Source organism: Polypterus senegalus, chromosome 15, assembly GCF_016835505.1.
Source record: "Polypterus senegalus isolate Bchr_013 chromosome 15, ASM1683550v1, whole genome shotgun sequence".
NCBI classification, from domain to species: domain Eukaryota; kingdom Metazoa; phylum Chordata; class Cladistia; order Polypteriformes; family Polypteridae; genus Polypterus; species Polypterus senegalus.
The window spans coordinates 99,160,422-99,172,637 of record NC_053168.1 but is presented as its reverse complement, the minus strand read 5'-3'; the positions used below and the strand labels follow the sequence as shown (position 1 = coordinate 99,172,637).

Sequence of the window (12,216 nt, the reverse complement as noted above, 5' to 3'; positions counted from 1 at the left end):
GATCTGTCTTTCTGCGTTAACCACATATTTTTTCATACGTCTCAAACCAAGGGGATGTGAGGGTAAAATGAATCGGGAAGCGCGCGGACACTTTTTCAGTGCACCCCCTCTCGGGAATCGAACCTCGGCGCTAGAGGCGAAGCCTCTACCATTGTAGCCTGGCGGTGGTTTGTCTATTTGAGAGTATACAGATCGGGATATTATATATATATATATATATATATAGATATATATATATATATATATATATATACACATATATACACATATATATATATATATATATATACACATATATATATATATATATATATACATATATATATATACATATATATATACATATATATTCTCGCAGCGGAGAAGTAGTGTGTTAAAGAAGTTATGAAAAAGAAAAGGGAACATTTTAAAAATAACGTAACATGATTGTCAATATACAGTAATTGTTTTGTGAGTGTTACGAGTGTTGCTGTCATCAAGGATTTGATTATCATTATTTCTTTCAATCAGGTTCGTATTTGTAGGATGTGTTGTGTTACATTCCGTGTTTGTCAATCATTGTAAAGATAAACAAGTTTCATTCATCGATTCGTTTCTTACTGCATCAATAAACAGGTCGTCTTCCTTTTTATCTCAGACGCGACACACTGCATGCACAGGTTTTTTTTTTTTACACTGTCTTCCTTTAGCGGGACATTGACTTTTTCCACTGTGTGCTTTGTTTCTGCAGTAGCTGCACTTATGAATATGCTTGTATGTATCACACGCTTTTTTTGCTGCCTTTTCAATTGTGTAATTCGGTTTTTGCTCAGCACTCTTTGGAACTGTTGCTTTTTGTCTGTGCACTGCGTCATTTCATGTGAGCCGCTCGGTGTACATGCATCGAAGGTTCCCAGCTTTGCTGGTGCCATCTCGTGCGATGTCCACGGCTGTATTTAATGTTAGCTAAGACCCGGCACTTAAGTTTCTCTCGCAGTTTCGCGGAGTTTGTGCCAAACACCATCCTGACCATCTCATCTTCCTCTGCATAAGCATAGTCCTTCACCCGTGAATATTTAGCGGCAGTGTTTCTATTGGATTGCCACTGACGGACGGCCTTATATGGGCAGGCACTAAATTACGTGGGAGGCGTAACTCCGCCTCCCACGGGCATCGAGCAGAAGTCTATTATAGTATATGGACGAAAAAATAGGTTCCAGTTATGACCATTACGTGTAGAATTTCGAAATGAAACCTGCCCAACTTTTATAAGTGAATATTGTGAATTTCCCCTTGGGATTAATTAAGTATCTATGTATCTATCTATAAGTAAGCTGTAAAGAATGAGCCTGCCAAATTTCAGCCTTCTACCTACACAGGAAGTTGGAGAATTAGTGATGAGTCAGTGAATGCTTTGCCTTTTATTAGTATAGATATAAATAATATATATATAAATAATAATAATATTATATATATATTATACATACTCTGAGTATCAGAGGAGGGTAGTAACGAGTTATATTTACTCCGTTACATTTACTTGAGTAACTTTTTAAAAAAATTGTACTTCTAAGAGTAGTTTTACTGCAGCATACTTTTTACTTTTACTTGAGTACATCTGTGAAGAAAAAAAGCTACAATTTTCAATCTGCTCTGTAGCTTATGCTGTCAAGTTGTGCACACACCTTCCTTTGTGTCTCTTGTGCCTCTGACGCGAGGTTTTGAATGTTCCCCCAAGGACAGATGTTGCATTTTTCGTTTGAAAGCATTAACTGAGCTAATCATATTGACCACGGTTTTCTCTTTTCCTTGCAGCTGTAAATTAAGCTCATTCAACACGTTGGTCAGATTGGAAAAAATATGCCAAGTCTAGCGGCCATTGATCGTTATTAAGTTGCTTGTATTCTGCATGTTTAATGACAAGGAGAAACTCCTTTTTCTCCAGTCAGGGGTCTTGAAATCTCAGCAGGAATTTCTCCCTAACCATCTGCCTCAACGAAGGCCTCTTTTATCATCTCGCCATCTTGGAAGGACTTCTTATGCTTAATGATCGAGTGACTCACCCGGAATGATGCTTCAGTGTGTCTGCCTTTGCTTTTGAATTCAGCCGAGTCAAAAATGACGGCTGCCCGATTAACTGTGATTTTAGATCCCTCTCCTTTCACTTTCTCAGATCTCTTTTCGGAAGGAATTTTTTTTAAATGCAACACGATATACCTGCACTCCCTTTCCAATCTACCGGTCGATCACGATCGATGCATTGGGCACCCCTGATATAGTTACTGTGGCACAACTGGCATGACCTGAAGAGACCTGTTCGCACAAAAAAAATCACAGAAACATTAAAAAAACAACAGTTTTGTACGGAGGAATACACTAAACTTACTGTTAACTGTTGTGCATGTCTGATTGGCAAAGGTGGAAAACTTTTAGTGGAGGATATTGCTGCTAAAGAAGGATCTACCAGCTACTAAATACAAGGGCTCACATGCTTTTTTTCAACCTGGGCTGTCAATAATAAACAATGTGTTCAGCTTTGACAAGAAGTAGTTCAGTTATTTGTGTGTCTATTATTGTGACTTATCTGAAGAGGAGACCACATGTTGTTATAAATAATTAATGTAAAAAACATAATTGTAAAGAGTTCAGAAACTTTTTCTAGCAAATGTATGCAGCAGTATCACCAGCTTTAAATTAACACTAAGTGCATTTACAGGCCCACTTTCTCTTTATAAACACTTATAAGGGTTACTTTGACACTTATACAATAATTGTCAATGAAAATGTTACTGTTTAATTTCAGATAAAGGTATATTTTGCACCAAACCTCGGAAATTCCAGTATTCTACTCATTAGAATATTTATTCCCCGATTAAGTTAAACAATGACAGTATTAAATTGTTCAGTCTGATGGTTGCCCATGCTAATTCCTTCAGTCACATTCTGTGCATATTGTGCAAGTTCTAATCAAAGTCAAAGTGAACTTTATTGTCATCTCAACCATATACAAGTATACAGATAGACGAAATTGCGAAGCTCAGGGTCCACAGTGTAACAAAATGAAGTGCAAATAATAAATTAAAAATAGAATTAAAATTTAAAATTAAAACACAAACAAGACAAGACATTGTGCAAAGACAAGACAAAAAAGTTAATGTGCCTTCACAGGGTTTCTTTCTCACCTCCCAATTGCCAGTTGTAACTTGGATCAGTGTGAGTGTTACAGTGGGCCCTGTGTTACACTGCCATCCTATCCAGACATGGTTCCTGACTTTTAGTCAGTGTTACCAGAATAGGAACTATTGCCTCCTTAAACCTAATCATGATTACATCAGTAAATTAATCTGACCCAGAAATATTACAGACTAACACTACTACTTCAACAGATGTGGGGATGTTTTAAGTTTACGCATAGTACCAAACATATCTTTATTTTACTGTTCTTATCTCTCCCTGATGAGTTACTCATCTACTAGCATGATCACTTACTATTGAATTAAACCACTTGTTTTCCCAGTGCAGTCAACATGATTAACAGAGGTTCAGATGCCCTCTGGTGGATGAACTTTTTTCTTAAGAAAATTAATAGGTCACATCCACAAACTAATAATATAAGAAAAACAAAATACATAATTATTATAGATTAAGCCCTGGAATATGTGTTGAAATGTGTTTTAAAAAGATTTATGACTCATATGCGCTCTACAGCTATTATTGCATTAAAAGTTTAGCAGAGATTGCAAATGTAAAAAAAAACCATGGAAGAAGAAAAGCATTATTTATAAAAGCAGAAATGGAAAAAAATAATAATTTAAATACAATGAATAAATCATATTAAATGACTTAATTGCTACAAGTCACATTTTTAAGTTGATAAAATTAATCAACTTATGAAAAACCTACAATTTTTAAGTCTGAATTTATAGAAGGCTAAAATTGCGGCTCTTTAACACTAACCAACCTATCAACAGTACTCCATGCTCAGATGCATGGAGTACTGATGATGGACTAATTTGTGTTAAAGAGCCACACTGCTTTATTTTCTTAATATTATCTTCTTTTGTGCATTTACTGTGCAAAGAAGAAGACACTTGATATCATTCTAGTGTGTGGATTAAAACAGTTTCAAGTAATTTTCTTAATGCCCTAAACATCTTGTTTAATTATCTTTTGGTGAACCTGTTCACACTTCACTCTCCCAAGGAATTTAGGGATCAGCATTAACTATAGACTGCTTTGGAACTACAGACTGGGATATACTGCTGGGGTCACATAGTGAGAACATTGAAGAGGCTGTTGACTGCACTACTGACTACATCAACTTCTGTATGGACATTGTAGTTCCAGTAAGAACAGTACGCTGCTATGCTAACAACAAGCCATGGACTACAAGTGACATCAAAGGCCTTTTGAACCAGAAGAAAAGGGCTTTTAAAGACGGTGATCAGCATGAGCTCAAGCGTGTGCAGAAGGAACTCCGAGTCCAGCTCAGGGCGGCGAAAGAGCAGTACAGGAGAAAGCTGGAGCAGAAGTTGCAGAATAACAGCATGAAGGAAGTGTGGGATGGGATGAAGATTATCACTGGCTGCAGCTCGAAGCAGCGTGCCACCATCGAGACAGACGTGGAGAGAGCAAACCAAATGAACAACTTCTTTAATAGGTTTGATCACCCTAACCCACTCTCACCTCGGAGTACTGCATCCTCCAACCATCCTTCTGTTGATACCAGCATAGGTGAGACATCCCCACCCACAATTACAGCATCCCGTGTGAGCAGAGAGCTGAGAAGTCTTCGTGCCAGCAAAGCAGCAGGTCCAGATGGAGAATCGCCACGACTGCTGAAGGCCTGTGTGTTGGAACTGGGGAGTCCTCTACAGCGCATCTTCAACCTGAGCCTGGAATTGGGGAGAGTCCCAAGGTATCACGTCCTAGTGAGCTGAATGACTTTAGGCCTGTTGCTCTGACGTCACATCTGATGAATACCATGGAGCGGCTGCTGCTTCACCACCTGAGGCACAGGTCCGCCACGCCTCGACCCTCTGCAGTTCACATACCAGGAGAAGGTGGGAGCGGAGGATGCCATCATCTATATGCTACACCGATCCCTCTCCCACTTGGACAGAGGCAGTGGTGCTGTAAGAATTATGTTTGTGGACTTCTCTAGTGCCTTCAACACCATCCAACCTCTGCTCCTTAGAGACAAGCTGACTGAGATGGGAGTAGACTCACACCTGGTGGCTCTTACAGACAGACCTCAATATGTGCGTCTTGGGAACTGCAGGTCTGACATTGTGGTTAGCAACACAGGAGCGCCGCAGGGGACTGTACTTTCTCTGGTCCTGTTCAATCTATATACATCAGACTTCCAATACGACTCGGAGTCCTGCCACGTGCAAAAGTTCGCTGATGACACTGCTATTGTGGGCTGCATCAGGAGTGGGCAGGAGGAGGATTACAGGAAGCTAATCAAAGACTTTGTTAAATGGTGCGACTCAAAACCACTTACACCTTAACACCAGCAAGACCAAGGAGCTGGTGGTGGATTTTAGGAGGCCCAGGCCCCTCATGGACCCTGTGATCATCAGAGATGACTGTGTGCAGAGGGTGCAGACCTATAAATATCTGGGAGTGCAGCTAGATGACAAATTGGACTGGACTGCCAATACTGATACTCTATGTAAGAAAGGTCAGAGCTGACTATACTTTCTTAGAAGGTTGGCATCCTTCAACATCTGCAATAAGATGCTGCAGATGTTCTACCAGACGGTTGTGGCGAGTGCCCTCTTCTACGCGGTGGTGTGCTGGGGAGGCAGCATAAAGATTAAACAAATATTAAATTGAATAGTAATAAAACTGAAAAGAATTAAAATAAAATTAATGTTCGCATTTACTCCCCCGGGTGGAATTGAAGAGTCACATAGTGTGGGGGAGGAAGATCTCTTTAGTCTGTCAGTGGAACAGGACAGTGACAAAAGTCTGTCACTGAAGCTACTCCTCTGTCTGGAGATGACACTGTTAAGTGGATGCAGTGGATTCTTCATGATTGACAGGAGTTTGCTTAGTGCCCATCGCTCTGCCACAGATGTTAAACTGTCCAACTTTAATCCTACAATGGAGCCTGCCTTCTTAACAAGTTTGTCCAGGCGTGAGGCGTCTTTTATCTTTATGCTGCCACCCCAGCACACCACACGTAGAAGAGGGCACTCGCCACAACCGTCTGGTAGAACATCTGCAGCATCTTACTGCAGATGTTGAAGGATGCCAACCTTATCAGAAAGTATATTCTGCTCTGAGCTTTCTTACATAGAGCATCAGTATTGGCAGTCCAGTCCAATTTGTCATCCAGCTGCACTCCCAGATATTTATATGGTATGCACCCTCTGCACACAGTCACCTCTGATGATCACAGGGTCCATGAGGGCCTGGGCCTCCTAAAATCCACCACCAGCTCCTTGGTCTTGCTGGTGTTAAGGTGTAAGTGGTTTGAGTCGCACCATTTAACAAAGTCTTTGATTAACTTTCTGTACTCCTCCTCCTGCCCACTCCTGATGCAGCCCACAATAGCAGTATCATTAGCGAACTTTTGCACGTGGCAGGACTCCGAGTCATATTGGAAGTCTGATGTATATAGACTGAACAGGACCGGAGAAAGTACAGTCCCCTGCGGCGCCCCTGTATTGCTGCACACGATGTCAGACCTGCAGTTCCCAAGACGCACATATTGAGGTCTGTCTGTAAGATAGTCCACAATCCATGCCACAAGGTGTGAATCTACTCCCATCTCAGTCAGCTTATCCCTAAGGAGCAGAGGTTGGATGGTGTTGAAGGCGCTAGAGAAGTCCAAAACATAATTTACAGCACCACTGCCTCTGTCCAGGTGGGAGAGGGATCGATGAAGCATATAGATGATGGCATCCTCCGCTCCCACCTTCTCCTGGTATGCGAACTGCAGAGGGTCTAGGGCGTGGCGGATCTGTGGCCTCAGGTGGTGAAGCAGCAGCCGCTCCATGGTTTTCATCAGATGTGACGTCAGAGCAACAGGCCGGAAGTCATTCAGCTCACTAGGACGTGATACCTTTGGGACAGGAGTGATACAAGATGTTTTCCAATGCAATGCAACTCATTCTTCCTTTAATGTTGGAACATGTTGGGTTAGCCAGTATCGAATATTAAAATATGCTGGAATATGGTTTTTGAGTAGCCACAACTAGATTATTATAATATTTCTTAGGTAACATTCTGCTGTTTTCTGCAGAGTTGGAGCACATGGCTCTAACTGCATAATCCCATAACATTATGATGGCAAAAAATGTCAGCAACTTTGTGTCATTCCTTTTCATGCAGCAAAATAACAAGGATACCAGAGAGATAAAAGCCTAATAACTATTCTAACAGGTATATGCAGTGCGCCTTTTCTCAGATAATATTGCAGCATTCAATTAACTACTATGCGTCAAGTTAATATCAGCCGTAGACTGAAATTAGAAAAGAGAACCATGAACTAATAATATTGTGCTTAAAACCACAATGAACATTACCCCATACAAGAGGGGTAACAGCTGAACTAATTTCCTCATATAGCCATTAATGTTAATTAACACAACCTATTAACTTATTAAAATATCAGATTAATTGAAAACTGTGAAAGCATTTGATTTTTCCTCCCTTCATCAATAATAAATAATGCACATCACATCTGCCAAAGAGTATGCAGTGGAAAGACAAATAGAAAGTTTGCAGTTTTTTTCTTCTTCCTCGCAATACAACTTGAAGAACTGGTTCCTTTAGTAGAAACAAAATTTGTGCTATTCAGAAAAAAAACAGACTTCACAGGCCTAATCAAGAGGAACAAGGCATGGAAAAGAATTGCTTTCTAATTATATATCAGGAATCTTTGTCACATGCAGCAATGTCAGGCAGCTTTTCGCCCATTGAAAGCTGTGACTCCATCTCAATCAATGATGCTGAGCATAAATAATTATGTTTCATAAAATGCTTTTGCTGTGCATTTATTTATGTAGTTCTGAGGTGGGCTGGCACCCTGCCCGGAGTTTGTTTCCTGCCTTGGGCTGGGATTGGCTCCAGCAGACCCCCGTGACCCTGTGTTTGGATTCAGCGGGTTGGAAAATGGATGGATGGATGGATAATGGATGGATTTATTTATGTATTTAATTATTTCTTTATTTCAGTGACACTGCACACAACATGAAATTTGCCTTTAAATGAAAATTGTTGTTTTTACCTATCAAAGCTAAGAAAGTGAGCTCTGATAAGTACTCTATTTTGCTTGGTAGATCATCGGTAGAATGGACATAAATCTTCAGCAATGAAGTGCTAAATATATAGGCAAGCACTTCAAATGCAACCTCCTGAAATGATGATAAATTCAGGGCTTCCTAAAATTCAAGCAGCTGTTTCATTCAGTAATTTTGGACATTTTTTCTGTCGTATCCACCATGGATGGGCACAGTGCCACTCTGACCATACACTTTTCTTGCCTTAGAAATCCTTTGGCTCATAGGCATGTCCAAAGTTGAAACTTGTACAGAAAATGGTATAATTTTATGACAAATTTCTGAAAAAATATTTTGACTCTTTTACTTTACTCATTATTACCTTCAGAAGGAAAATCAGAACTCAAACAGTATTTTGCAGTTACGACTTAATGAGATATCACTTTGTCTTCCATCAGTGATATTCAGTTTGACATAAGTAACACATAAAAATAACAAAACTAAAAATTTTGTGCATGCCAGAGACATGTGAGCATTGCCTAAGACTGTAGTAAAAAGAGTAAGAACTAAACAAAAGCCAGTCACATACAATATAACGAATAAATAAATCTTATGGTTGCTTACATCACTTTCCAGCAAAACAGACTGGCAAATTTACACTGTATGTAGGCAAAATTCCATTCTTAACACAGTAAAGTACAGAAGATCTATTCCACTTGAAAGAGACTGAGCTATTCCTAAAATATTTTGTCAAGCAATTTAAAACATTTCATAGTGAATGTTTCTCTTCTTCCACGGTTTCAGACCAAAAAAAAAATAAAAATTCTGGTGCCTACCAACTAAAACCTGAAGCAAATGATCTATCACTTTGTCGTTCTTTTACAATACCCATGTCCGAATGTAATGGATACATTAATTAGAATAAACATCTACAGTACCTTTGACCCCTCCAAATGGGCCACTGACCATGTTGCAAGCTGTCCTCTGCAGGTTGTGTTCATAAACCAATCTTAACTGGTACTGATTCCCATGTTCCACTGTGCCAGCAATGCCTATAAAGAATTGCAGGGTATAAATGGCAATACATTTTTGAATTAGTGTGGTCTATAAACAATTTAACATTTCTATTTGTACAACTTTAAGCATCTTCCTTAAATTTTAAATATATAAAAAATATTCTGTTTCTAAGTCTACTGTAGTCACTTAAGTCTTATATTTTTACAGAGAAACCCTACTTTAATACTACTAGTCTTTTGTGAGTCACACATTCTTCTTTACAAAACATATTTCAAAGCTTCCTTTTTTCATTTTCTGCTCTCCACAGGAGTAGCTCTGCTGGAGCCACCCATAGGAAGGCTGCTCGCATTATGAAGGGGACGAGGGAAAGCCCTCAGAAGCCTCATTCTCGGAAGAGTCAAAACCGTTGTAGAGCCAATGGGGTCAGGCCTGTTGTGAATCAGAACTGGTGTGGTTCTGAGGCGTTGCCCACTGCACAGCAACACATGGGTCACAATTTAAGGCAGTGGCCCATCCGGGTAGACGTGTGGAACATCTTGTCTCTCCAGCATGATGATCATCTTCCTCTGCTGTTGATTAGCTTCCTAAACTCCGCATTTCAGTGGCAGCACTCTCTAAGATGCGCAGACCTTGGACTGGCCAGATCTCTGTAGCTGGGCACACCTTGTATTGGTCTGGTCATTTTGATGGCTGTCATACTCAGGGAGTAGCTGTTGCAGATCGGCTCCTTCCAATGGTGTCTAATGTCGCTCCTTTCAATGAGCATATTGTAAGTCTCAGATTACGGCACTCTCTGGGTGCAATTTTTGTTGTCTCAGTGTATGCTTCAACCATGGTGAGTGATGTCTCCGTGAGGGAAACATTTTATTTGCAACTTCACTTGGTGGTTGATGGGTGCCCACAAAGTGACACTCCTCTGGTCGAGTGACTTCAGTGCAACCACTGGCGCAGACAGGTCTGGCTATGAGGATTGTGTCGGACCCCATGGGTCTGGTGACTATCATGAAAGTGGCTCTATGTCAGTTGACTTTGCAAAATGTCAGGGGCTGCGGATCGCTGGATCTGGGGCGCTGGTTCCAGAGCCCTGAGACGCATCGTTGGACTTGGTACTCCAATACTGGTGATGCGCTGAAGAAGATTGATCATATGTTAGGCAGATGTTGGAGGCTCCTATAGAACAGCAGGGTCTACAGTAGTGCCCAGTTTGTGAATTCTGACCACAGATTTGTTGTTACTACTCTGAAGATCCAGCTTTGGTCTAGCAGGTTTCCACCTACTAAGACAAGGAGGCTGGACCTGGCCAGTCTCCAGAATCAGGCTGCTTCTAATGAAATTGCATGCAGTTTGTGTGAGGAACTTACAGTGTTCGGTGCAACTACTGATCCTAATGTGATGTGGGAGCCCTTCCATGATAAGACCCTGAAGGTTTCCGAGTGTTGTGTTGCCGTTGCCGGTGTTCCCAGAAGGAAGTGTTTCATCTCACAGAGCATCCTGGATATTATTGAGAGGAGGTGCAGTGCATGGCTTGATTGGAACTCCAATCTGTACCAGAAATTGAGAAGGACAGCTGTGAGGGCTCCCAGGGCAAATAAGGAGGCGTTTGTTAGAGGAATCTGTGAGCAAATGACACACCATCTATGGTCTAGTGACACATGTCCTGCTTACAAAGGAATTGAAGCATTATGCACATCCAAATCTGTTACCTAGAGAGTCGCAGTCAGAGTGGGTGATGGAACGGTCCTTACAGATGACGCTGCAATTGTGACCTGCTGGGTGAGTTTTCTGAGCAGCTGTTTAAAGCTGATCTTCCAGCTAAGACGCTGGACAACTCTGGGTCCATGGTACTTGAGGCTGATCCTCCAATTAGCTGTGAACCACACAATCTCAGTGAGATCGCACAGGTGGTGAACCAGCTGAGGGTAGGGAAGGCTGCAGGAATCTGTGGTATCTGAGGTGAACTTCTCCAGGCTCTTCGCATTAAAAAAAGATTGCAACCAAATGTATATTCAGTGGCTGTAATTTACATTTCCGCATCCCAAATTAGTTTTGTAAAGAACTAAATGAGCTGCAAAAATGTGCATCTGCGCATTCTTCAAACTGAAAGAATGTATAACACCTTATTTTTAACTGCTATTCCATTTGCATGACGAATTTACACTACGTTACAATATGTGCATGGTTTATCATTGATAGCTTTTGAAAGACAGTCGTTCAAATTATCCAGTGGTTACATAGACTATAGCCTGATATTTTGAACATGCAGAGTAGACAACTTTACTCATTGGGGTAAGGAAATGTTGATGTATTTCAGAGCTTAGACTTTGTGAAGCATTAAACAGTAGTTGTCTAATGATAAATAAAGACCCTATTAAAAGATTGTCTAGGGCCGTCAGGCCATTTCATTAGGTGGCACAGGCGGCCGCTTAGGACACTGACATCCAAGTGGCTCCATTTAGGCAACTCAAGGGATGTAAGTCCCAGACACCAAAGGAAACCTAGGGCTCAATATGGGTTTCGACCACTGCTGTATTCAAATATACTTAAATACACTGTCACTGTAGTCAAGTATATTTTAATACACATATAGTTAAAATTTCTATACATGTACATTTGTGCTTGATGTGCCTTCGCATGCATAATTATTAATTATTAGTTTAGCTTTATGATTTTTTTGTTTGCAATGCATCTGCAAAGCATTCAATGCTAATTTTTTGTGCAATGATCTGCCTTCACTTGAAAAACACAGCTTATCACAAAAATGGGATTTTCTGCAAATGGAAAGTGACATGATAAAGGAGAAATGTGGAACCTTGTTCAGTAAGTGATGTATGCTTTTCTGACACTGGAAATACTCTTTGAAAATAATGATTTTTAAAGCCATAAAAGGAATTTTTTTTTTTCCTTTTTTATGAGATAGTAAGTCAGCATTTGTTTGCTACAATGAATACTTAATGAATCTAATATAAAACAACAGGAAATCAGAGAT

General features: G+C 40.4%; 1 protein-coding gene across 4 annotated transcripts in view; it reads right to left on the bottom strand.

Moving 5' to 3' along the window:
* bbs9 (Bardet-Biedl syndrome 9) overlaps nt 1–12,216 on the bottom strand; it is a 448,663-nt gene that overhangs the window by 395,947 nt on the left and 40,500 nt on the right. For all 4 annotated transcript variants that reach the window (XM_039736257.1, XM_039736258.1, XM_039736260.1 and 1 more), the window contains exon 5: nt 9,152–9,265. In XM_039736257.1, coding sequence (XP_039592191.1) covers nt 9,152–9,265 — 114 coding nt within the window. The remainder of the gene's footprint in view (nt 1–9,151; nt 9,266–12,216) is intronic.